This window comes from Syzygium oleosum, unplaced genomic scaffold (assembly GCF_021117445.2).
Source record: "Syzygium oleosum isolate NSW1041296 unplaced genomic scaffold, Sole_v2.1 Sole_v2.01, whole genome shotgun sequence".
In the NCBI taxonomy this organism is placed as follows: Eukaryota; Viridiplantae; Streptophyta; class Magnoliopsida; order Myrtales; family Myrtaceae; genus Syzygium; species Syzygium oleosum.
The window spans coordinates 7,544,254-7,571,550 of NW_026607485.1; the positions used below are offsets into that span (position 1 = coordinate 7,544,254).

The 27,297-nt window shown below is 42.9% G+C and overlaps 3 protein-coding genes and 1 pseudogene across 3 annotated transcripts; 2 read left to right on the forward strand and 2 right to left on the reverse strand.

Annotated features, from left to right (window-relative positions):
- Positions 1–2,141: 2,141 nt before the first annotated feature.
- On the reverse strand, positions 2,142–5,677 carry LOC115685040 (thermospermine synthase ACAULIS5-like). The gene is made up of 10 exons (XM_030610027.2): positions 4,686–5,677; positions 4,186–4,252; positions 3,964–4,058; positions 3,759–3,861; positions 3,442–3,530; positions 3,209–3,365; positions 3,049–3,124; positions 2,879–2,937; positions 2,650–2,786; positions 2,142–2,531 (listed from the first exon to the last, which is right to left on the reverse strand). Exons 1-10 carry the CDS (start codon positions 4,967–4,969, stop codon positions 2,453–2,455), a joined length of 1,146 nt encoding a protein of 381 aa, XP_030465887.2. The 5' UTR covers positions 4,970–5,677; the 3' UTR covers positions 2,142–2,452.
- A 4,858-nt stretch (positions 5,678–10,535) lies between these two features.
- LOC115685017 (amine oxidase [copper-containing] alpha 3, peroxisomal-like) lies at positions 10,536–14,768 on the forward strand (annotated as a pseudogene).
- Positions 14,769–16,030: 1,262 nt separating this feature from the next.
- LOC115685039 (amine oxidase [copper-containing] alpha 2, peroxisomal-like) lies at positions 16,031–21,455 on the forward strand. The gene is made up of 6 exons (XM_030610025.2): positions 16,031–16,404; positions 16,955–17,391; positions 18,176–18,560; positions 18,670–18,783; positions 20,440–20,978; positions 21,110–21,455. Exons 1-6 carry the CDS (start codon positions 16,051–16,053, stop codon positions 21,303–21,305), a joined length of 2,025 nt encoding a protein of 674 aa, XP_030465885.1. The 5' UTR covers positions 16,031–16,050; the 3' UTR covers positions 21,306–21,455.
- Positions 21,456–21,931: 476 nt separating this feature from the next.
- LOC115685037 (amine oxidase [copper-containing] alpha 2, peroxisomal-like) lies at positions 21,932–25,518 on the reverse strand. Its single transcript, XM_030610024.2, has 5 exons — positions 24,701–25,518; positions 23,966–24,350; positions 23,159–23,272; positions 22,421–22,959; positions 21,932–22,316 (listed from the first exon to the last, which is right to left on the reverse strand). Exons 1-5 carry the CDS (start codon positions 25,510–25,512, stop codon positions 22,106–22,108), a joined length of 2,061 nt encoding a protein of 686 aa, XP_030465884.1. The 5' UTR covers positions 25,513–25,518; the 3' UTR covers positions 21,932–22,105.
- Positions 25,519–27,297: the final 1,779 nt, after the last annotated feature.

The window sequence follows — 27,297 nt, forward strand, 5'->3', positions numbered from 1 at the left end:
CATCAATTATCCGAAAATGAAGATAATACCTTCTCATCTCAATTCCTCTCCAAAAAATATTTACATTTTCCAATTAGCCAAGAAGATGGAAAGAAATGGGGGAAGAAGAAGAAGCTTCAAAGTCAAAGTTTTGTTTTTCTCGCTCTCATCTAAAGCAATTGGAGACATTTCGTTACTGGGTTTGATTTTTTTCGTTTTCTTTGTTTTCTTCATTAGCTAGCGAATTATGACGAACAACATTACTCCCGACATAGCCATCGTCAACCGAATTATGACCATGAACTACAGGAACATCATAGTCCACCTCTTCCTCCTCTCTCTCTCTCTCTCTCTCTCTCTCTCTCTCTCTCTCTCCCTTTGATCTCTCCATTTCTTGTTCCTCTTCTTTTTCACCATCACAAACATACTGAGTAACCTCTGCTTCAGCTAACCGCTCTTGACTCTCTCTCCCACAGTCTTACTCTCAGCATACCATTTCTTCTCTTTCGTCTCTCCCTACTTCACTCTCTCACCCACACAAACTATCCTTTTAAGCTTTGCACAGACCACCTCGATAAACATTTTTGGTACTTGGATTGATACATCGAGAGAGAGAGAGAGAGAGAGAGAGAGAGAGAGAGAGAGAGAGAGAGAGAGAGAGAGAGAGAGAGAGAGAGAGAGAGAGAGAGAGAGAAGAGAGAGAGAGAGAGCAATTAGAGGGAAATCAATCAATGGCGTCGTCTGACCACATGGCGAGCGGTCACCCATGGATCCTTTCTCGTCCAAGCTTCATCCACCCCTGCTTCACCGAGACCTACTCTTGGGATACTAAGACCCTCACCAAAGCCCGCCACCACTACCACCACCTCATCCAATAACTCCGACACCCTCACCCCGATGTCGTCTCCCCCTTCCTCAAACACCACTTCGAGCCCGCAGTCGCAGTCGCAGTCGTCGCCGCCGCCGCCGCCGCTCCCTTCGGGTTCGATCAGGAGGCCACATCGCGAAGCCCAGCAAGTCTCCATTCCGACCACCAATATGACCACCAACATCGTCTATTGAGAGAGATAAGAAGGAAGGTGGGACTCACAAGAAAAAAAAAAGAAAGAAAGCAAACCGACATCACATTCGAGAGAAAGAAAAATGAAACACTTTTGGCAGGATAGTAACAAAGGATGTCGAAGAAGTGGGACCCAATAATGATAATATGGTCAAAACACTAAAATAGGGAGTGTATTAGCAAATGAAGGAGTGGAAAAAGCACAACAAAAAAAATATAGAATACTATGAGTCTTTTTATAAGCTTTACAAAATAACTATTTAAAGTAGCATAATATCAGTTACAATTAATTAGGACTAATAAAGAGAAATATACATAATCTCTTTATATCTCTAATAGGTGGTAGTATGCGGAGACCAGCCATGCCACAGGCAGGCCAACCCATTTGCCTCCTATACTCGAGAAAAAAGATTTTCAACCAAGTCAATTTGCATACCAATAAAATGGTAGAGTTGGATTAAGTTTGTTGATCTCCATCCATGAGAAGTAGAAGGATGGTAGCAAGTTGGAGTTTGCCGACATGATCCAACCCCTAATAGCATCATTTAGGCTATTAAAAACAATAAGAACAAGCAACATCAGTTTGTTATGAGGAAGAAGATGAATGGTCCCGTGGAAAAGGAAAGAAAAGTAAAAAGAAAGAAAAAGAAAAAAGAAAAAAATTCAGAAAATTTTGAAAAATCTGCAAAATGACGACGTCCGGACCTTCATATCAGCGCTTCTCGGCTCAAATTGGCCGGAATGATTATATTAGAAAATTATCAAAAGGTTTATGACTAAATTAGTCAAATTATAAAATTTATGACCGAATTAGTAGCCGTATAATTGGTTCAAACTAATAGGATAATTTTCCCCAATAAGAAGTGTCTGACTTAAACTACATGGATACAAGTGTGAAACTACTATCGACTTATATAAGAACTTAATTCATAAAAAACGACATGATTTATTTTGCATTTAATGCTCCTACGCTTTGACCGCACATCTTTGTACGCCATTAAATACTTACTGATAAGTCTAATAAATTGAACACGGTTTCGATCTCCGTACATAAAAAAGAGGAGTGAAATAAAAAGAAGAAGAAGAAGAAGAACGGACACCAGGAAAAGAAAAGGGACGTCTTTGATTCAGTTTTAGGCAGGGCCAGTTGAACTTTCCACATATGGAGAGAGAGAGGGTGAGAGAGTTCAAGGACAACCCATCCTTTGCAATTATACGAGAGCTTCAAAGTTGGTAGCAAGAGACAAAAGCAGAAACGACATAACAAAGACATACAACACCAGAAGCTACAGCCAAGAACCCAAAAAAGACAAAAAAAAAGAAAGAAACAAAGTTAAAGAAAAACTGTAATTTCCACTTGCGAGCTTTTCTGTGTTCTTGTGTTCTTGGGGGCTCCCTTCATTTCAGTTTCTTTCAGTCTTGATTCTGTCTGCCATGGCCATATATGAACCTCGCTGCTCCCTCAGTATACACTTGAGTCTCATTCTCCAATCTGTCCAATCAATCAATGCACAATTTAAGATTAGGTCCTTTATCAAACAAGTGCAATCACATCGCAATCAATCTTGATAAGTCGGTTGGTGCGTGGTATATGTCTTCGCTTGACTTACGATGTTCGGACGGCTTTGCTCAGGGTCGAGGCCGAGGCGAAAGTCCTCCCGTCGAGGTATCGGTTTTCTCCTTTGATCCTCTGCTTCATTCTGAGGTCGAACTCTTCAGCACTCAAGCAGAATGGCACATCTGATGCCTGTAATTTTGAACAACCTTAAACTTCAAGCAGTTCCAAGTTGCAAAGTTTTTGAAGTTCTTGTTAATGGTTCGAGTCTAGTTGATACATACCATGACCCAACCCCATGTATCAGCATACGAGGGAATGTGAGCTGAATAGGGCACAACATCTGCATTTAGTATCAGAGAAAAAGATCATTTCTCTAACCTTTTCTCATAGGTACTAGATGATTTAAGAAGAGTGAACAACTGAACGAGATTATTTTCTGTAACATTCTTACATTTGAAGACCTGCTTCAAAGTGTTGTAAATGCAAGAGAACACTTCAGTGTGGCTGAAAATCCCAGCCGGCCCCGCCTGCTCTCATGGCACCAAACTGGTTATTTCTCTCTTTATAATGTGCAAATGCGCGTGAGCTTACATACAGAAGCACACACTAACCTGTGTAACGAAAACGCCATTGCGAGTGAGCCTGGGTTTCACCGTGTACTCATAGAACGATTTGGTGTAGAGCTTATAGCAAGGGCCTCCCTCAATGGGGTCGGCAAGGTCGCCTATGATCACATCGAAGCACTCTTTTCGGCTTTCTAGCTCGGCCCTGATAAGAAACAAGCTGTAAATAGGGTCGGTTCTGCTATTAGTTCAATTAAAATGTGATTAATCTAGATTCATACCTCGCGTCATTGATGATCAGCTCAACTCTAGGGTCACAGAATGCCTCTCTATTGACTACTAAGTATGACCTGCAGAAGTCCACCACTTCCTGCTCACAAGTTTTCAGCGAAAGATAAGTAAATTGGCAATTTCATCGTGGCCAACTCAACTCGTTCATTATCCACGCGAGAAAAACATATCATTCAGTGGTTATATAAGGAATCATGCGTAAGTGATAACTGCTACTGTGCTTTTTGTCTGGTTTGGTGATTCTTATCGATACAGGAGTAAAGCCGAATAATACTAGGACTTGATTTTACTTAGTTGTAGTGATTACCTCGTCAATGTCGCACATAGAAACTTTCTCTACAGTTTTGTGTCTTAGGATCTCTCTTGCCGTGGAACCTTCACCACCACCCATGATGAACAGAGTCTTTGGGCTGAACATGAAAGTTCAAAATAAGGAATTTAGTTAGTAAAAACTTACCAGAGGGACGAATTGGAATAAAAGTACAAAAGGAAGGGGAAAGAAACTAAATTACTTTGGATGATAAAGAAGAGCAGGATGAACCAGAGATTCATGATAAATGAACTCATCTGTCTCTGCACTTTGGAGCTTCCCATCAATCACCAGGGCCTAGTGAAAAAAATGCAGCACGTGCCCAATAAACAGCCACAAAAAGATAAAGAAGCATACAAATAAGTACATATATATTAAGGAAGAAGATCTGAAGTATAAAATGAGACATTGTAAGTGAATTTACCTTCCCAAATGGTTTAGTGTCCAATAGTGCAATATCCTGGAACTGAGAAGCTCCTGTGTGCAATATGCTGCAATCATGAAACGAGCAAAGAATAGAAAACCCATATTAGTTTTCTATAAAAGAGGCCCTGAAGTGGGGCAATTAAGATACTGTCGCTTGTCTGCCTTTAGCATGACCATGATCTTTGTTTTTAAATCAGAGTGTACATAAACATCATCACGAAGATTAGCTCCTCTTTTTCTCCGGATAAGAAGAAAAGGGTCGTTTTTCTTGTACCATATTGTGAAATAATCGGAAGTTCTAAAAGTAAAATGAAAGTGAGCTTCATTTTAAGAAAAGACAGGTGGTTTTGTCTCTCTATGTCGGCCGCAGTGGTTGAATTGATGAATGGTTATATTCTCTTACTTAGATTCTCTGAGTCAAACCAACATAGTAATAATCAATAAATGAATATATATTACCTATCACTTAGCAAAAACAAATAAGAATGTATATGTTACCTATTGAGGGCAAAGCACCATCTCAAGTTCTCTTCAATCTCTTCTTCATACCAGCAGCTCTTCCTATAGCCATTAAGAGAATGGTTCTTACCGTTGACACCATTGCCATTGCTAATCCCATTAGAAACAGAGATGTCACCCATTAATTTCTGTATGCGTCTTGAGTGGATAACTTCACTAGCAAACTCACACCAGAGAGAGAGGGAGAGGGAGAGGGAGAGGGAGAGGTTGATGTTGAAGGATTGCATGAGAGGGGGCTCCGTATAAGAAGAGAAGGGTGGCATGGGAGAATCAAAAAGGGTAATGATTAGGTTTGGGCAAGGAAGGAGATGAAAATCTTTCGAAATGGGTGCGCTTTTAGGTGCGCAGAGACAGTGTGGGCGAATTCTAAGGATGATTTGCCCCGCATGATCACATCACAATCTCCCTCTTTTTTGACAACAAGTCTTCTAGTCATTTGACAATTGGATGCCACAAAGCAAATATCTCTGTGTAATGACCTTGCCATGCTGGTCCCTCGGGAATCAATCCCCCTCGTAATCCATACATTGTCATAATTTAAAATCCGTCGTTATCATAGCTCCTAAGAAGTTTAAAATAACACACAGAATTACTCGGAAATCGACAGTCATTGGTACATTAGGCTCGTTGTTGGGAGTCATAGCAAGAATAGACCTTGATTAGGACGGGCACAACAGGGGATTAATTACTGAGGCACCATAAGAACAGGTCTTCACCACAGGGTAGAGAAGAAGTATAAAACAAACTACCCCAACGTTCAGTTCACACATGTAAGTCGGATTCTACAGAAGGAGATCGTTTCAGATCAGTGGTAAACCACAAAAAAGACAAGAAAGAGGAACAGATGTACATCTTAAGTGTATATCCAAAGCACTTAGGCCGCCAAGATCTAGACCCACAACATGTATCTGTCTAGGGGTTGGAAGGTTTTCGAAGATCCTCGTAGAAAAACTATGTCGAGAAAAGAACTTGTTTTCTTTTTGCACGTTGGCCAATGTAACTTGAAGAGAGAGAGAGACAGCACGAGGTGATGATGGTGAGTGAGTGCACTGTTTCTTCTGCTGTGTAGTGTGCAATGGGAGGAGTCATTAGAGAGAAACACAGAAGTTAGAAAAAGAAGGAAAAGAAAGGGATAAAAGATGATTGAGGAAGGGTGAGAGACAAATTACCGAAATTTCTGGTTTTTTTTCCTTGTTCTGAGAAATGTGCATGGGAGAGAGAGAGAGAGAGAGGCGTGCTACGAGAATCATCATCATCATCATCATCATCATCATCAATAATATTCGCTTCTTGGGTTAAAAGATGGAAGGCGTGCTGCGCCTGGCGCACTCATCATCCCCATCACCATCCTCATTCCTCTCAACACAATGAAGACTGTAAAATATGGAAAATCACCCATTTTAAAAACACAGAAGAAAAAAGACACTTTGCTTTCCTAATGTGAACCCGAGAATCCATTGAAAGGATTGAAGATTTAGTGAAAAACTGGGCGTTGAAAGTCTTGATGTTTCTGTCGTTTTCGCTAAGATGGATTGCTTCACCAACTCTTCAAAGCATCAATTTCGCATCACACATAAAAAAGGATCCTGAGTTCGTTTGCCTAGGAATAAATAAACGTAACATTTCGATACACGCCATTGGCCTTATTTGAGACTTGTTAAAGTACGTCGAGATTGGTTAGTTAAAGCAAATATGAACACCTACGCAGGCACGGGGATCCATAGTTGAGTGCTCGATTTTTGCAATCTACCCACCTCATGGATTAACTAGCGATTCAGCTACTTACCACGACTCATCGACTATCCGGTAATCAGGGGAAAAGAATAGTGATGAGATCGAGGAGATCAAATAAACGATTGTGGAACGTTACGGTCTTAATAACGTAATGTCATCTGCAATTCATGTTTCGATACGAGATTGTCCAAACATCTCAATCCTCGGTATTCAAGTTCAAAATATGAGACGAACCAAAAGAAAACAAGATGTCGTCTAGGACGTGCTAATCTCCGGCGAACACAGAAGATCCGGCTAATCTCCGGCGAGCGCACTCCAGGTCCCCCAGACATCATGGTCCGCCGCGTGTCAAGATCTCATCTCGAATTGCATCTACAGCGCGGGTCCCTCCCCACAGGGACCCCACACAGCACAACATCAAAGCTATGATATGGGAGTGGCATCAGCATGATGCGGGGGCTGTCCCTCGGACAAGAAGGCGGTGAGACATGGGGGGTCCCTCTCGAGAGGATTGTGTTCCTGCTCATGCCGAGGGACACAGAGAATCCAGAACATCACCAGAAAGCCTTTTTCGGATTTCGAATGGTGGGGGAGATCGTGAATTTGTTTACCAATCTATCACTATTCTTTTCGGCTGGGGGAGGGTGTGTGAGATTATGAATTTGTCCACCTCTTGTTTTGGCAAAGTAATGATGATGGCACCCAAAGGTCCAAACACAAGTTTTCTTGCTCTTCCTCAGAATTCAATGTTGAGGAGATTAATTTCACACTAAGCTAGAGGTTATGGCTACATAATCATAAAAAGCACTAGCAAAAACCAAAATGGTTCACTGAACCTGGTTTGGTCCGGTTCCGGCGTTTTACTACCAAATTAACAATAGAGAGACCATACGGGTGTTATCACTCGTAATCTAGTCTCCTAACATACGGAGATGGGTGTTTGTTTCAGTTAAGATACTTGAGGAAGGTTTGTCAAAAAGCATTTTGTTTGACCTCGTTTTGTTATTACGAGCAATGAGATATTCCGTTGTTTGAGAGTACTTATGCCGACGCTCTTTCGATGTGTTGTCTAAGAAAAGTGTAAGGCAACCAAAGAGTGCAAATGTAACACTAGTTTTTTTTTTTAGTTCGGACAGTAACACTAGTTTCGAAAGGTTGCTTTTACTTTGATTTTAGGCAACATTTTTTTTTTTAAAGCACGATGTTTGGCAAGGGACAAAGAATATAATTTCACTGTCTGTAATAAAAAAGAAAGAAGATGTTGATAGAATCGTTTCAATTAAGATTCGAATGTTTGATTTGTTGCTTATTAAAACGAGTGTTGCACTGTGTAATTAGGCAACGACCATATAAGCAACGCTTGTTTTGAGCAACGCTTCCAAAGGTATTATGCAACACATTTTGGGATTTGCATCAGGCTAGTTATGTAGTAGTGGTATATTTACAATACGCATTCAAATGATATAAAACGATATCAACCTTCTCCTCTGCGACCCAACAAGTTGGTATCGCCCTCGACGTTCTTATAGTTGGCCCAATACAGATAAATATTTAATGAATATCTTGAGAAAGGAATCTCATCATCGATGGTGTTGTGGTTGTGGATGAAGATTGCCATTAAGTTGGTTTGGTGAGAGTCCTTGAATAAAGGAGGAGCGGTTATCGAGGTAACACAATGCAATATCAGTTTCGAGAATGATAGTGTTTGCGTACCCATCTGGCAACACGGAAGAGATTCAAATCAATACACATATTGGTGCAAAAGTGCACATGGATTAAGAGGAAAACGGGTCTAAGACAAAAGGCTCACAAGTCACACGTGAGAGGAGATCGTAAAGACACGCCCGTAAAAGGCGTTAGTGAAGTCCCGATCCCAAATTGGAGAGGATTGGTGTAGTTTATAATAGTTAATATACAATTCGAGTGAAGTATCGGGCTTTTGTGACCCAACCCGTTGGTAGATTCATATGAAGAAGTTACATCAAAAATGAAAAAAACAGTGTGGCACATTTGTTTTTGGGTTAATACCGCGAAAAACCCAAAACTGATACACCAGTCAACTTCATTCAACTTGGCAATTTGACCGTAAAATTTAACGGAAACTAACGAAGGGTATATTTATCACAGGTGTATTAGTTTGGAGTTTTTGGTGATCAAAAAATTAGTTTGTGGTAAATTTGTCACGGGTGTACCGATTTGGGGTTTTGATGGTCAAAAAATTAATTAGTTCGGGATAAATTTATCTCATGTGTATCAGTTTGGAGCTTTCCGTGGTATTAGCGCTTTCTTTTTCAATGATACAGTATGAAGTGACAAAAGCTATCCAAACAATTGATATAGTAGGGAAAGGAGGAAATAAAAAAAAAAAAAAGCAACGCAAAGGGGTTGCAAAGAACAGACGGTGAGGTGTAGACACTATTTCGTAACGTGGAACACATACAATAATTTTCGTAGATCCACGAATATTCACCAAATTGCTTGTAGATGACATAGTTAGGCCAAGGCTTCATTTTGGAAAGTGTCGTAAGCTTTTCGTTAGCCTCTACGGAGTTGTTCAAGAGGTGGCATAGGTAATCGATCTATACCATTCACGATTTGCATGAATTAGGTTAGCTCCTTGTGCATGAAGAGTTCATCATGTAGACGGTCTTTTTGTGAATACTTTCTCCAAGTTGCTTTTAGGGAGAATTACGTTGTGCCCCCAATTTTTTGAGGTTGTGGCAATTTGCCCCACTATATTTTGGTTTTTTTTTTCTTTTCGAAATGTGTATATAAATAAAGGGAAAATTGTCCAAAAAGTCTTAAACATATTGTATGACGGCCAATTTAGTCATAAACTTTTCAATTGTGCTAATATAGTCATGAACTTTTTGACAACTTGCCATATTAATCATAAATCTTTCAATTGTACCAATTTAGTCCTAAACCTTTGGATGGTTTGTCAATTAGTCCTAAACCTTTTAACGATTTATTAATTTAGTTATTCTGGTCAATTTTGGTCGGAAATCACTGACATGGCGATCTAGTGACGTTAGTCATCCTACATGGCATGACTAGCATTGACGTGGATAATTTTTGCAATTTTTTAAAATTTTATAAATGGTTTTCTTTTTTTTTTTTCTCTTTTTCCCTCTGCTGGCCTTAAGCAAGGGCCGCCCTTCTTGGCCTAAGGCGATGGTTGTCCTCGCGTGCCCCCAAGGCCGGCGATGGCGGCCATCGCCGGCCCAGGGGGCCAAAATGCAACAAACTAAAGAAATACAGGGTAGACAAATAATCCTGCAAAGTTTGCTGGGCTACACAGTTGGATCTCCCTAGTGACCTTGATGCGCAAATGGTCAAAATTCTGGTGAGAGTTTGGCCGGAGCTAACGCCAGACAGCGCATTGAAACAAATTGCAAAATGTCAGAGCGGGCATTGCAGAATTAGAAACATTAGAGGTGAAAGTTACATCACCAACAAATCATGCAAAATTGAACAACTTTGAAATAGCATTTTTCATTCACAACTATCTTCTCCTTTCTTGTCTTTTTTTGGAAAAATGACCTAATTAGCGGTCTAATTGTTCAAGTCCTCAAGCATTTTGTGCATTTTATGTACATAGCTCCGAATATTTTCCTGAAAAAAATATTTCACACTCCTTTTGTTTCGCGAAAAATAGATGATTTAGAAAAACATTTTACTGAAAACGATCGCTTGTATCGTTTACAGAAATGAATATATAGAAAGAATATTTTCGTCATCAATGAATATGTCTAGACATAAATTGTTGTCGATAATGAAAATATATTCCATCGATTCATTATTTCAAGCAATATAAACGATCATTTTTAGAAAATATTTTCCAAATCATCCATTTTCCGCGAAACAAATTAAGACTTAATCTCTCGAATACTATATAAGCACATACAAGTCCTCATTTCACATCAAGCAAAAAGGAAAAAATGGCTTTAACGTCAATGAAACTGTCGTTCTACGTATTATTCTTAGCCTCGGCCTTGTTATCAACACCTTCGAGCCCCCAAGAACACCCGCTAGACCCTCTTACCCCCTCAGAACTTGAACTCGCATGCTCCATCATCGCCAATTCTCCTCCCGATGACGAACGACACCAAGTTGTCCTTCCAATACGTGGGCCTCCACGAGCCCGACAAGCCCACCGTCTACTCATGGCTCTCGAGCCGAACCGCCGCCGACGCCCTGCCTCGCCAGGCCTTCGTTGTAGCCCTCATTGATCGTCGAATCCATGAAATCGTCGTTGACATGTCCGCGAACTCGATCGTCTCAGATCGAGTATACACGGGCCACGGCTGCCCCATGCAGACCAATGACGAAGTTTCAGCCGCCGAGGAGTTGCCACTTCGGTACGCCCCCTTTGTGGAGTCGGCGAACAAGAGGGGTTTGAACATAAGCAACATCGTGTGCCAGTCCTATTCGATGGGGTGGCTCGGGGAACCAGAAACGGCGGGGAGGACGACGAGGCTCGTGTGCTACAATGCCGAGGGCACTCCTAATTTTTATATGAGGCCGTTGGAGGGTATAGTAATAGTTGCCAATTTCAACGAGATAAGAATCGTTCAATTCAAGGATAGGTTGGTCGTTCCGATCCCAAAAGCCGAGGGGACGGATTACCGGTCACGGAATGGGATGAAGCTGAATGGCGTGGCCGTCGAGCAGCCGGAGATGGTCCGTTCATTCGAGATCAATGGCAATACGGTCAGGTTAGTGATTCATTGCACATTGAGGATTATGAACATGCCAATTTGCGGGCTACGTTTACATTGCTTGTTTTCCGGTATTTATATACCACATAGGCTTAAACGAGTTTAGCGTTGTTTCTGAGTATCTCTTGTGTGTTCTAACCAAAAAAAGAGTCGAAACGAAATCACCATCTGATTTTGTCTTCGATTTTGGTTTGCATTCGCGATTAGTTGGAAAAACTGGATCTTTCATGTCGGATTCGATGTCTGAGCGGGACCGGTAATCTCTCTCGTGTTGATCTTCGATCAAGAGGTGCGGAAACATCGCCGGGTACTATACAGAGGATTCATTTCCAAGGTATTTGTACCGTACATGGACCTAAGCGAGGAGTGGTACGACCGCAACACCTTCGATGCTGGCGACTACTGCATGGGCCAGCAGGCGGTGCTGCTGGTGCCGTCCGCCGATTGCCCGACCGATGCGGCCTTCTTTGACGGTTACTACGCGAGTTCCGGCGGCATGCCCGTGAAAGTACCCAATATCTTGTGCGTTTTCGAAAGGCGTTCGGGTGATCTGATGTGGCGCCACAGTGAAGAAGCAACTCTGGACCAAACCGTAAGTTCTCATAGGCTGCGTTTGGGAACACTTTGGGGAAAAGTCTTTGGAAAAATGCAAATGACTTTAAGTTGAAGGAGTTTTCCAAAATGTAAATTGTGTATGGTAAGTTCTAACTTAAAAGTCCATTGCAAAGCAACTCTGGATAAAATAGCGTTTGGAAAAAAAATTATTCTTGCAAGGCACTTTTTTTATTTAGCCGGCAAAGGGCAGGCGGCCGCCGGCAACCCAGATTTGGCGTCGGTGGCCGTCGTCTGAGGTCGAACGACCTCAGGCAGCCTTCGGCGACCACCGACGAGGGTCGCAAAACCCAGGCGAGGGCCGCCAGCGACCCTGATTTGGCACTGTGCGGCCGTCGTCTGACGCCAAATGACCTCAGGCAGCCCCGGCGACCACCGACGAGGGCCGCCTCGCCTGGGTTTCGTGGGGGTCGTGAAACCCATGCAAGGTGGCCCTCATCGGTGGTCGCCGGGGCTGCTTGAGGTCATTTGGCCTCAGACAACAATCGCACGGCGCTAGATCTGGGTCGCCGGCGGCCCTCGAGGGTCGTTTGGGTAGCATGACCTCAACGTCCTCGCTTGAATCACACGGCGCCTCTCTGAGGTCGTGCAAGTTCCTGGCAAGGGCCGTCTAGCGTGGCCCGTCGCAGCGGTCGTGCGACCCTAGGCGACGGTCACTGGGTTGCGTGACCACGCCGGCCCCTCTTCAGCTTGTCACCGTCCCCTCATAGCCACACCGTCGAGCTAAGCAGAGAAGACAATGAACAGTGATAAACGAGGGCAAAACTGAAAAATTAAAAAAATAAGTGAGGGTAGTTTTGGAAGAAATGTTTTTTACTTATTCGGGAGTGTTGCATGCCGAGAAAGCTAAAAGCCCAAGGCAACCTAGGACCTGCTTTGGGCTTTCAACCTACACAAGGCCGACTTTTGCTGAATGGGGTTTCTAAAAATTGTTCCCAAACACCCAATTTTAGCCCAAGGAGCTTCGGATGCCTAAAGTGGCTTGGGAAAGCCATTCTCACATGCACCCATAACGGTGCTTCTACATAACTTGTGGGGCACAAAGGAATTGAACAGAAGTAGTCCTACTTTTACAAAGAGGGGCGTCAAATTTTGTTCTTATGAATAATGTGACATGTAATTGTAAGTGAATTAAATGAGACAGACCGGTTTATCTTGGACTGACATTTGCAGATTATCTAACAATCAAATCCAGCTTTTGGTAAGATATTTTAGTGTCCTTAGCAAATAATATCATTGTAGTGATGATTGATATGTGCGGTTCGATTTGCAGGTAAGGGAAGTAATGCCAGAAGTGAGCTTGGTGGTGAGGATGGTGTCGACCGTGGGTAACTATGATCATATACTAGATTGGGAATTCAAGCCCACCGGATCCATCAATGTCAAGGTAAATTTTCTCATGATAAGTATATGGGAAAAAGTAATTAGGTGTTTTTAATGGTTTTTTTTTTAAATTTTGGTTATAAAGCACAAGAAAATTGTCAATAAAAGTATACAAAATCTAGCATACCAACTCCATCCTTTTTTGTGGCCAATTACCTATTGATTGCGCATTACGCGTGAATATCACGCAGGCATTTCTCGTTAGGTAAATTTCAAGTGGAGTGAGTGCATTTTAGCTAGTAGAATTTGCAATTAGATAACTGAATTTTGAGCTAACTCATCGAATATCCCTAACTTTTAGTTTTTTGCAATTGATGTACTTTGACCGGAATCCAATTAATTTTCATGTGAACCACTAGTGGATTGAACACATGACCAATTTTCCATATGCCATCACATTGCCACGTGGATGCCGTGCTAGCAATTCATTGACCCGACTGATTAAAATTAAAAAGATTCGGAAGTTTATGGTGTTGGCCGATTGAAATCAAAGTTCAGTGGCCTATTACAAATTTCGCTGAAGTTTAGTACCCACTAATGAAATTTACCCCATTTTTTTTCTTGCTATTATTAAACAATTCACAATATCAATCTTCAAATGAGTCGTTTGCTCACCTCATATGCTAAATGAACTGAAATACAGGACCAAACTCAAAGAGTCCACCGCTTTGTCTCCCCATGCAGGTTACCCTTGCTGGAATAGTGCAGGTCAAAGCTGTGGAATACGACACAACCGATCAGATAAGAGAAGATCCTCATGGCACACTGCTGGCACAAAACACAATCGGGGTCTTACATGATCACTTCTTGACCTACTATCTCGACCTAGATGTGGATGGCCAAGCCAATTCCTTCGTCAAAGCCAATCTAGTTACGAAGAGGACTGCCGAGAACACCTCGCCGAGGAAGAGTTATTGGACCGTCGAGAAGGAGACGGCCAAGACCGAATCGGATGCCAGGATCCATCTGGGGTTGGCCCCCTCGGAGCTGCTGGTGGAGAACCCGGTGAAGAAGACCAAAATCGGGAACCCCGTGTCGTACCGGCTGGTTTCGTGGTACACGGCTGGACCGCTCCTGATGGATGACGAGCACCTGTAAATACCAGCCACCTTCACCGACTATTATCTGTGGGTGACCCCTTAGAACAGATCGGAGAAATGGGCGGGCGGGCCGTACTCTGATCAGAGCCGAGGGGATGATACATTGGCTGTATGGAGCCGCAGGTTGATCTTTCATTGACACCATCGATTGCACGCGCATAACGAATGACCTAATTTGAATCTCTACATGTGTTAAGGATAAACACTCTACAAAATCGACACAATGGGCTGATAATAAGCCAAGGATTCGTTCAACACTTGATCAAGCTCGATTCAATCTCATGACAAGGAAAAAGCTTGATTGATTCCAACTCTTCTCTTCTTCGTTTTTTGTTGGGTTTTGCAGGAACAGGAAGATTGAGAACGAGGACATAGTGCTGTGGTATACGATGGGGTATCACCACGTCCCGTGCCAAGAGGACTTCCCGATAATGCCCGTGCTGAGCCTCGGGTTCGAGATCCGACCCACCAATTTCTTCGAGAGGAATCCAGCTTTGGAGACCTCCAATTAATTAGCTTTGTTGCCTTAAGCCCAATAGAGACTCCTCCGACCCGCAACAACATTTTCTTGGCCATTTAGACCCGCAATATGATGTGGCCTATGTATGTATACGAGGTTGTACAAATAAGTGATGAAGTTTGAGAAAAATAATATCGGAGGAGAGAATTTGGTAGTACTATTTCACTTTGATTAGTGAAGTTATTGTTTAGTATCATGTGAAAACTACATGTGAAATCAAGAGCATCTACGAACGTATTTTTATATGGCACCCGACTCGTATACTCTTTTTTGTTTTTTACAAGACTCGCATTCGTTACCATGGACTGGGTAGTTTGGATTTAAAAAGTTAGACCAATTTTTCAAATCAATGATCATGAATGTGGGTTATGTAATAAGAAGAGTTCGCTTTCCTATTATTGGTATATAGCACATTGGTGCTATAAACCTTTTCTTTTGATACAAATATCTCTTGAAGATTCTTTTATTCATTTTTTCCTTAAAGCCAATCTACAAACTTTTTAATACAATGATCGGTGTAAACAATTTTTATGTGTTATTTTCATCCTTCATATATTTAACATTTTCAAAAGCTATTTTTTGTTTTAGAAATTTCTGACACGATACGAGAACACATTAAACTTCTACTATGCGCATTTAATTCAAGCATGTCCATTTCGAAGAGGAACATCAACATATTTAGTCAATAGCTGTGTTTCCATATCATTTTCTTTTTCATTCCATCTTTCGTTTTTCTAGTTTTTTTTTCCCTTTTTCGCTCGAGAATTTCTTCTTTTCCCCTTGCCCTAGCCGACGTAGCCGTAAACCTCTCCAGTGAAACCCCATTCGTCGTTGCCGCTGTGATCCGACGTGACTCTATATGCTGTGCAATGGCCGGTGGTGGCTTCAATGCGTGCAGTGGCGTGCATGGAGGCTGAGCTCGTGGGGGGAAGAGAGAGAGAGAGAGAGAAGAGGGGACGGGGGAGATTAGGGTTTTGCTCAGCAAGTTCGGACCGTGCAAATTAGCCACTACACACATGTATACATATCGCTTTTGTTATCGCGATTCGTTTGTGCAAACATATGTACACAACCCATATGCAAGTATCAAAACAGGACCAGCAAGGATAAGTCAAATCTACGTACTAAACAGGACCATTGAGAGCCTGACACGTGCTTTTCAAATCGTGAAACCGATCTTACCCGTGATACTTGAAGTTCCTCGTTTTGAAATCCGTCAAGAAGTGTGCTTATTTAAGGATGTTGATGCCTCCCGAGGACTTTCACATACAATAATGGCTTCCGCTGGCAGAGTCTTGCTCTTCCTCCTCTCCATCCCCCTCTCCCCCTCCTTCGTCTCGCCAGCCTCATCTCAGCATGAGCACCCGCTTGATCCGTTGACGCCTGCGGAATTCTCTCTGATTCGACGTGCGGTGATGAGATCGTATGGGGCATCGATTGAAAACGTAACGTTCCAATACGTGGGTCTCGACGAGCCAGATAAACCGCTCATTTACTCATGGATGTCGAACCAAGCCGATAAGATACCCCCTCGCCGCCGAGCCGCCGTGGTCTTGCGGTTCCACGGGCAAACTCATGAGCTCACTGTGGACTTATCGAACCATCGACCATCAATCGTCTCGAAGGAGGTTTTGTTGGAAAATCAATCTTGGCCTCACTCACGTTTAATTCATTTATCAACTTCATGATTGAGATTCGTTAGCCCCCAACTGTTTTACTTTGGAAAAATGGTATTGCATCCATAGGACCCTTGATCTTGGCATGTGATGAGCAAAACAATCAACAGTCTTGAAAAGTAAGGCTCCAAATTCTTTTTGAAGTACGTGGTCCAATGTGAGCCCATGTGATCAACTTGATCTATTAGAATGGGACTTTATGTTAATATGTGGTCAATCCTTTAGGTAAATGGATTTGCTAACGGCATCTAAATAATATTCGTGGCTCATTTTCTTTTTTGTCTTTTTTTCATTATCGACACATGCATTCACATTGCTAGCTGTAATCTATTTCTTCTTATTCCTTACTCCTTAATTTTCCTGCTCCAAATCAGTTCTCTAGACTCATTCTACTTGATAAAACCAATCACTTAGTGGCTGTATACATGAGTTTAGATGGATCCATCAAATTTTTATCCTTCTTTTTCTTGAGTCGTGACAAACGCAATATGCTTTCAAACAGGTGTACCATGGACACGGCTTCCCTATGCTCACGCTAGAGGAGCAAACAGCTGCGACCGATCTGCCTCGGACCCATGACCAATTCATACGATCCATCGAGAAGAGAGGCCTCGACATGTCCAGCATTGTGTGCTCATGTTACTCGGTCGGTTGGTACGGAGAGCAGAGTAGCAGGAGGGTCGTGAAGGTCCTTGCTTACTACACAAATGGCACGGTCAACTTCTACATGAGACCCATCGAAGGCATAGTCATGGTGGTCGATCTGGATTTGATGAAGATAGTGAAGTATCACGACCGGTTCACGACGACCATGCCGACAGCGGAGGACACCGAGTACCGTCTTGAGAAGCAAAAGCCTCCCTTCGGGCCGCATCTGAAGGGCGCGGCCATCGTGCAACCTCATGGACCGGGCTTCGAGATCAAGGGACATACCATCAGGTACTTGTCAAAATGCTAAGTTGTTTTGCTTTAACCTTTATTAAACCCTTATTTGAGTCTCACCAAACAAATAAATTTGAACTTTCAATTAAAACACCGTAAGAGGTTGGAATTGAGACGGAGACACGAAAGTCAAATTAACGTCGTACTTGATTTATTTCAGCCACAAAACCAGTCCAAAGGAACCTTGATAGGACACAGTTGAATTAGTACCATCATGCCTGTTTGTCAATGAACGTACCAAAAACCATCATCGCTAGCTTTGACCGAAAGAGTTCTCTTTCTTTTGCTAAGGTTTGCCCAAAAGAAAGATCAAACTTGATAGCAACAAGGCAATCGAATCCATGTTGCCATTTTGGACCACTTAACTGATATTAAACACACGAGCTTGGACATGAGAAGTGGCCCTAATAAGGTCCTCCACCCGTTGTGGAATGTCTTGTCTTAATTTGATTTGGCACCCCCGAAATGCGCAGCTGCTTAAGATCTATCCTCGGTAGCATCTTGTTCATGTAGTATTATCACAAACGGTTTCGACCATATTTCATGTCAGCTTAGACAGACATCATAGCATTAGATCAACTTATGCACATCTATATGCACCGAACCATATTTCATCTGTGGGAAATTGGGAATGTTCGTTTGAGTCGACGAAATAATGATGAGCCTCTATTAGCATATCCTTATCAGAACACATTTATAGGAATTTACCATGAAATCTAATGGAGACAAATACACATACAGGCCTTTGTCGCAATTTAATCAAATTATTGTTGTGACGCAGCTGGGCCAATTGGAAGTTCCATCTAGGGTTTGACGTCCGAGTCGGTCCGATCATCTCGCTAGCATCGATCTACGATCTGGAGAAGGGTAAACATCGACAAGTACTATATAGAGCCTACGTGTCCGAGGTCTTCGTGCCCTATATGGACCCAACCGAAGAGTGGTACTACAAGACCTATTTCGACTGCGGAGAGTTTGGGTTCGGACTGTCCGCGGTGTCACTCCAGCCGGGGGCAGACTGCCCCGATAACGCGGTATTCATGGACGGATTCTATGCGGGCCAAGATGGTACCCCTGTAAAGATATCGAACGTGACTTGCGTGTTTGAAAAGTATGCAGGAAACATCATGTGGCGTCACACTGAGACTGGAATTCCGGATGAGACTGTAAGCAGAGTCTCATTGTGAATATTCCGCAATCTTAGGTTATTGGTGCTTTCAATCTCTAGGGTTGAAGGAAAACTTTGGCATGTCTAACGTTGGATGATTTTTCTAGATAAGAGAGGTCAGATCCGACGTGAGCCTGGTGGTGAGGTCGGTGTCGACGGTTGGCAACTACGATTACATTCTTGATTGGGAGTTCAAGCCAAGTGGAGCCATCAAATTCGAGGTCTGTTGTTATATCTTCAAATTCTCAGATCAAAGAGCATACACTGATCGAATTTAACGTCCTAATTAATGGAAAGTTCAAGCTGCATCGGGGGTGTCTTTGAATTTGAATCTACGATATGTCCTTGACCTAAGTAAATAGAAATATTTCCTTATGTTGGTCCATATCAACATAGACATTTTTAATCTTTGAATTTAACGTCCTGTCACTAGGCTTTTCAACAAAGATATTTCTACGTTTGGTAATGGGGTGTAAATGCATGGCCACATTTTTCTCTCTTTTTGTCGCGCGTGGAGTGGAATCTGTCGTCCACTTAAATCGTGGAAATTGATGATTGAGAAGGCAAACAGGGATTAGCAAAAAAATCTAAGTACAGGCATGGACTTATGCTATAATACTATGTAAAACTTTATTTGAACAATATCAACTCAAGGTAGATGTTAGATGAATGCACAATTAAATTTCATGTTTAATATTGCAACATACATCTGTAATCGTTATTTTTTTTGGGGACGTACCGCTTCAGTATCTCGTGCCAATTTTTGCAATTTAAAATTTTTATTGAGTTATATTACTCCATAGGGATATTTGAACAATGTCCTAATTAATGGAAAGTTCAAGCTGCATCGGGGGTGTCTTTGAATTTAAATCTACGATGTGTCCTTGACCTACTAATTACGTAGAAATCTTTCCTTATGATGGTCCATATCAACATAGACATTTCTAATCTTTGAATTTAACGTCCTGTCATTACCCTTTTCAGCAAAGATATTTCTACATGTGGTAATGGGGTGTCAATCCATGGCCACTTTTTTCTCTCTTTTTGTCGTGCACGGACTGGAATCTGCCGTCCACTTAAAACGTGGAAATTGATGATTGGGAAGGCAAACAGGGATTAGCAAAAAAATCTTAAGTACATGCTTGGACTTATGCTATAATTCAATGTAAAACTTTATTTGAACGATTCCAACTCAAGGTAGATGTTAGATGAATGCACAATTAAATTTCATGTTTAATGTTCCAACATACATCCGTAATAAGCAATGTAAAACTTTATTTGAACGATGTCAACTCAAGGTAGATGTTAGACGAATGCACAATTAAATTTCATGTTTAATGTTGCAATGTACATCCGTAATCATTCTTTTTTTCTAAGGACATATTGCTTCAGTATCTCGTGCCAATTTTCGCAATTTAGAATTTTTATTGAGTTATATTACTCCATAGGGATAATGACGCAAACAATCTATGAACTTTGGCTCAATGCGCAATATAATTTTTAATTTATTCAACGTAGTCCTTGAACTTTAGCCTAATGTTCAATGTGGTCCCTGAACTTTTCATACATATTCGATGTAGTCTCTGAACTATATGAAAATATTCAATGTAGTCTATGAACTTGAATTAATGGAAGGATTACATTGAACATTTTCATATAACTCATGGACTATATTGAACATGTACCAAAAGTTTAGAGACGACAATGAACATATTAAAAGTTCATGATCCATATTGTATATTAGGCCAAACTTCAAGCATTGTTTGCATCATTTTCACTACTCCATATGTATATCTAATTGTCATCTATTTTGCTTCATCTAAATTAATCGGCAATTTCTTTGTCACTTCGGATCTTGATACCAAATTAATCAACAGGTCGGACTGACTGGACTACTAGAAATCAAAGCAGTGAACTACACTCATGCAAGTCAGATAAAAGAGGATGAATATGGCACAATGGTTGGAGAAAACACCATCGCTACGCACCACGACCACTTCTTGACCTACCATCTCGACCTCGACGTCGATGGTGGTCCAAACTCCTTCATCAAGACCAGTTTGATCACAAAAGCAGTGGCCAACAGTAGCGTGCCGAGGAAGAGTTACTGGACTGTGTCGAGCAAGACGGCGAGAACTGAGTCAGAGGCGCAGCTGCACTTGGGATTGGAGCCATGTGATCTCGTTGTGGTCAACCCCAACAAGCAAACCAAAGTCGGGAACAATGTCGGGTACCGCCTCATCCCGGGGCCGATTGCCAGCCCCATTCTGTTCCGTGATGATTACCCGCAGATCCGCGCCGCTTTCACCAACAACAACTTGTGGGTGACTCCGTACAACAAGAGCGAAAAATGGGCTGGAGGCCGATACGTCGATCAAAGCCGAGGGGATGATACTTTAGCTGTTTGGACCAAGAGGTAACTTTTGATTGATGTATATCTGAGTCCTTTGCTAATCACGTAATCACGGTAGGAGCAAGAGGTAACTTATCCTGTTTTTTCTTTGTACTGTTACAGCCGAAATCATGCAGTGGTGTTTGATTATGCAGGAACAGGAAAATTGAGAATGAGGACATCGTGTTGTGGTACACGTTAGGCTTTCATCACGTCCCTTACCAAGAGGATTTCCCGATAATGCCGACACTGAGCGGCGGCTTCGAGCTCCGGCCAAGCAACTTCTTTGACAGAAACCCGGTGCTCAAAACAAAATCCCCAAAACCTGTCATTCCGAGCTGCAAGCCCTAGAGATGATCTTTCCTGGAATTGGAGTGCTCCTATCAGAGGGTCTTTAAAGATTTTCAGATTCAATGTTTTAGCTCATCCTCCTGGATGAAGAATGTCATTGTAGCATGTTGGCACATGTACGATCTATTTGAAAGTCTGCTCTTCAGTTTTTCCTTCTACAAAAAAATGTCTACAACCCATCCATGATAGCTCAGTTAGTTAGGGCGTACTTGGGATTGTGTAGTTAAACGCACTTGCCCCGGGTTCGATTCCCCAGCTGAGCACTTGTGATTTAAGTGGGGGGCTATGGCGGTGAGTTGCTGTGCTAGTCTCCCCCGAGGAATAGTGAAGGTGCGCGCAAGCTGGCCCGGACACCTCGGTTACCAAAAAAAAATAAAAAAATGTCTACAACATTAAGCAATCTCTTGGATTAGTTGGTTCAAGCAACGTGCAATAGCGCAGATGGTACCAACTGCTTATGCAATCCCTTCATTTATAACTATGAATTGCTATGATTCAATCCCCAATAAAGGATCGAGTTTTTCTGATGTTTGGCTATCGATTGAGAGGCAATTCACAAGCTCGATACAGCTTATTGAAGTTGAAGCAGGTGACCATGTCCAATGGCTACACAATCCAATGTGATCTGTTCAATGATCATAGTGTTCATCTCGTTTGCAAAAGTAAAAGACCCACAACAAATCCAGATGTTCCATTCCTATCTAAAACGTGGTCTTTGCTTCTCTCGAAATAATAATGTTTTGAGAATATGGAGAAAAGAGAAAAGGTAATGCTCTGTTCCTCAACATCAATCTTTCAATCTAAATAACGGCAGGTATGGAACAATTTGGCCACTTAACCACTTTAGGTGGTACAACTCTGAGTACCGGGTTGCTCTCGAAGAAATTGGCCGGTCGGAGCTCAAACCCGCTGCTCAATGTCGGCATCAGCGGAAAATCTTCCTGGTATGGCGCATGATGGAACCCCAAGGTATACCACAACACTATGTCCTTGTTCTCTATTCCCCTGTTTCTGCATTATCAAACCAGCTTGAAATGTCCAGTAACCGAACAATTGATAAATGTCCGCTTTTCTAGAAGTTCAAGGCATCGCTACGGTGGAGAAACTAGAGGTACCTTTGGGTCCATGTGTCTAATGTGTCGTCGCCATGGCTCTGATCCGTGTACAATCCACCAGCCCACTTCTCGGACTTGTTATACGGCGTGACCCACATGTTGTAATTGGTAAACGCTCCGCGAATCTGGGCATAATCATCGTCTGATAGGAGGGGCCTGGTTATTGATCCAGGGATTAGACGGTAACCAACCGTATTCCCCACATTAGTCTTCTTGCCTGGGTTCACCACCAACAGCTCCGCCTGCTCCGAGCCAAGCTTGATCTTCGCATTGGACTCCGTCTTAGCTGTTTCACTAACGACACTCCAATAGCTTTTCCTGGGAGATTGGCGATCTGTCACTGGGGTCTGTTTGAAGACGGATTTGACAAAGGAGTTGGAATCACCATCGATGTCGAGATCGAGGTGGAAGATGAGGAAATGGTCATGTCGCGTGCCCAAGGTGTTTTCTGCTAATAGTACACCGTATTCTTCATCCATTATCTGGTCATTGTTAGTGTACTTCGAACCCCTCACCTCCAGTAGACCGGTTAACCCTACCTGCAGTTCAAGTATGAAACTACTGTGAATTGAAGCAATATAACCGCTTCTTTTGCGCCTTCACACTAATTATCAATTCAATTGATCAATGGCCAATCACTTCGCGCAACAAAAAATGTCAGCTTCAGGTTATATGAAAACTCATGCAGAAGGAGATCAAGGTACTGAAAAAAGAGAAAAAAAGACTTGGGAGACTTACTGTGGCTTTGATGGATCCGCTCTGCTTGAACTCCCAATCCACAATGTAATCGTAATTGCCGACCGTCGAAACCATCCTCACCACCAGATTTACCTCTGGCCTCACCTCTCTTATCTGCCAGACCAGTTCAATCAGATGTCAGGTTTACTGAAATGCTCTGAAAGCAGTCGCGCATCCGAGTATCACAAAGTAAAATAGTTCGTATCGACTTTGAAAGTCATGATGTTCTCAAGCTCTGGAAAAAGGGGTCATGGAGCGGAGAACAAAACCATAGGCGTTTCACCATTTTATAGCGAAAGATCATTATGCAGACTTATTCCAGGAATGAACTAAGGTAGCTATCATATTGCAAAGGCTACAGGACTCCAAATCATTGCAGTGAGCTCAAATTTAGAGCTCACTTCCTTAGACCAGAATTTACATTCTTCACCAAGTTAACAATCTTGCAGTCGAATGCAGCAAGATTAATCAGGTCTTCTGGAGCATTATATAAAGCATACCAGGACCATCAAGTCTAATCACAGCCTTCAGATAAAGCAAACCGTCTATCATAGCATAACTAGTGTAGCTGCATAGCTCCATCGGACCAGTTTGTCCTGTCTTGGCCAAGCAATGACTGATCACTTCATTGCCTATTCAAATTCTGTAAATGCCAAACCTAACTGTCTTCAACTTAGCCGAGAAACTGAATCGAAATCGAATAGAAAATCACTCTCTGGGTCAATTGTTTCAAATAAAGCATCACTTCAAATTTTGGGGCTGAAAACACAAAAGAACTGCTGGGAAACCAGAAAAAAAATGACTCACCACTTTGCCAGGAATCCCGAGCTCGGTGTGACGCCACATGATATCTCCAGCATACCGCTCAAACACGCAGAAAACATTGGACATCTTGATAGGTTTCCCGTCCTGTCCAGCAATGTACGCATCCATGAACACGGCGTTTTCGGGGCAATCCCGCAATGGCTCGAGCTGCATGGCACAGAGCCCGAACCCGTATTCGCCCGCATCAAAGAAGGTCCTGTAGTACCATTCCTCCGTGAGGTCCATGTACGGCACGAATAGCTCCGAAATGAATCCCCTGTACATCACCCGCCGGAATTTCTGCTTCTCTGAATCATAAATCGACGCCAGCGAGATGATTGGACCCGCTCTCACATCGAAACTCAAGTGGAATTCCCAGTTAGCCCACCTGATGCATTGAGAGAAGTCACAAGACTGCATGATCTGAGCCGGTAGATTATGAAAATAGCATATTGGAGATATGAACACCATTCTTAACAACTTGAACAGGTTAGAGTAACGCTTATGACTCTGTTGTCAACGAGTACTCTAAGGACACTGCTGTTCACAAAACCCAATACCAAGATCGAAAGTTGCTATCATCAAGTTATTAACCTATGTCGAGAAAATCACTAATGCCCTGCAAAATTAATGTCACGAATACTTTATAGTGTATACATGAAAAAGAGTTCATGCCACTCTATAATCACGTTTTGATGATCACGGAAAGAGAGAGAGAGTGATGACTTTGCCTTGGACCTGATCATATGCCCGTCCACCGTGAAACTCGGGCCCTCCGGCTGCACCACCCCGATCGGCTTCAGGGCCGGCCCGACCCGCTTCTGCGATCCGCTGTAGTCCGTCCCATCGGCCTTGGGCACTGGGACCGTCACTCTATCCACGAACCCCACGATCCTCATCTCGTCCAGATCAACGGTCACCGTCACTCCCTCCACCGGCCTCATGTACAAATTCACCGTCCCGTCCAGATAGTAACACATCACCTTCACCGTCCGCCCGACCTTCCTCGCCTCCTGCCCGTACCAGCCCACCGTGAAGCACCCGCACGTGACCTCCTCCGCCTTGAGCCCCCTCTTCCTCATTGACTCCAGGAACGGTGGATACCGCCGCGCAAGGCTGCTAGCGGCGGCCTGCTCCTTGAACGTGAGCATCGGGAAACCATGGCCGGCGTGCACTCGGGCTGAGTCGACCCGACGGGCCGAGAGGTCGATGGTGAGCTCGTGGGTTCGCTTGTCGGCCCGCGCGATGACGAGGGCCCTGCGAGGGAGAGGACGGGAGAGAGAGGGCGCGGAGAGCCATGAGAGGAGGAGGGGCTTGTCGGGCTCGTCGAGGCCGACGTAGTGGAAGGTGAGGTTGCGGCGGGGCGAGCCGGGGAATGAGTCGGAGGCTATGGCTCGGGCGAGCTCGAGCTCGGAGGGAGTGAGGGGGTCGAGCGGGTGAGCCTGGTGGTGGCGGTGGTGGCGGTGGTGGGTTGACTTGGTTGAGAGGGTGATGATGGATGAGAAGAAGAGGAGACAGAGGAAGAGGAGGCCTTTGGAGGGTGGAGTCATGGTTTCAACTTTGAAGTGAATGAGAAAGTTTATTTGCTTTTTTTATAAAAAAGTGAACCAATAAGTATATGGTTTAATAATTGAAAAGTTGACACTATTCAAAAGGTGAGCGATTTTACGATCTGTTTCACCTGAAATTTAAAACTTATCTTATCAGAATCGGTCCCCAATATTTGAGTTGAATGGTGAGCGCTCCAAATACGACTTATTATTGGCATAGAAAAGTTTAGAGAGAGAGAGAGAGAGTATGCGAGTAGACAATTAGTGAAGCTTAGGGTCTTTTCCTTTTTAGGGATAGTAACCAAAGTAAGTGTGACGTCCCAGAGCGTCACATATTAAGGTGTTCTTTAATTTTATTATATTATTATTACGCATGCGAAAGATAACATTTAAATTCAACATTTATAACATGAAAAACACATTCTTTTAGAATACAAGGGAAACATCATCAATTCATTTCATTTGACTTATTACATAACATCGAGTGATATCACTATATACATCAGAAAACTAACTGGGATGAATAAAAAAGTTACATACTTTCTAGCCACCACTAGACAAAGCCCCCTCAGCTATTGCTCGTTATCATCATTCGATCGATCAGATCACGCCAAAAAGTCTCTATCGTGGTATCCCAAAAGTTGTCTCCCTTGCTCCTATTACACCCACTCCCATTGACTACTCCTCGCCATTACAACCGTCATCACTACTACCACTGTCATTGTAAGGGATCCGCCCCTCCAAATGTCCATCTACCAACATGAAGACTGAAACAAAATGGTATGGTACTTTGCCCCTTGGGGAACCTAGGTCCAACCACAGAGTGGCCGTGTAACGCACAAAAATAACTTATGGAAAAGACGGGTCGGTGAACTCATTCAAGTCACCCTCAAGACGTACAGGCACCCCATAGCGGGAGATAGGTGATGCGAAGACTTAAGGCATAGTTAAGGATCTAAAAAAATGTATCAACGGGAGTGAGCAATAGCTCAACAAGAGATGAAAACAAGTTCATAAAACTATCTATCTGACATGCTCTTGATTCCTCGGATATACCTACATGAATTGCATCTCAAACCATCAAGCTAAACTAGCATTTCCTTTGAAAATCATATGAACCAAGCAATTCATGCATTACAGATGGCACACACATCATATTGCATTTCATGTACGTATTATTGGATCCACCCCCATCTCATGGTACAACCGGTGGCAAGCCGGCCCGTGTGGGTCACTTCCGGAATACAAACTGGACTTTCATGGCACGGTGACCATAGGCATCCCACTCTCTCTGAGGCATCTTGATTTCTCAATAAACCAAGACATTCTCCTCTCGACAACAATAACCCTCCGTCAGGGATCCTTCAAGAGTTGAATCTTGCAGGGATCCTCCAAGACTTGAATCTTGCAGGCTTCCCACACAGGGGCATCCCACTCTCCGAGTCATCTTGATTTCTCAATAAACCAAGGCATTCTCCTCCTGACGACAACCCTCTGTCGGGGATCAAATAAACATTGCCCAAGCATAACCAGTATGTGACAACAGGCAAATATGATCACTCATGAGTGCACAACAAGAAGTCACAACCATAGCATCACATTTTCCTATGCACAATCACTTTCACAACACATTCCAGCTTCTGCCACCTCAAATAGAACCTCATTTCACTCATCAATTGACCTCCTGTCACAGTCTAACATATCTCATTTGAAATCTCAAAGTGTGTACAATAATTCACCAAAAGACATCAAGTCTAAATTCTCAAGTTTTCACGTGAGAAATGG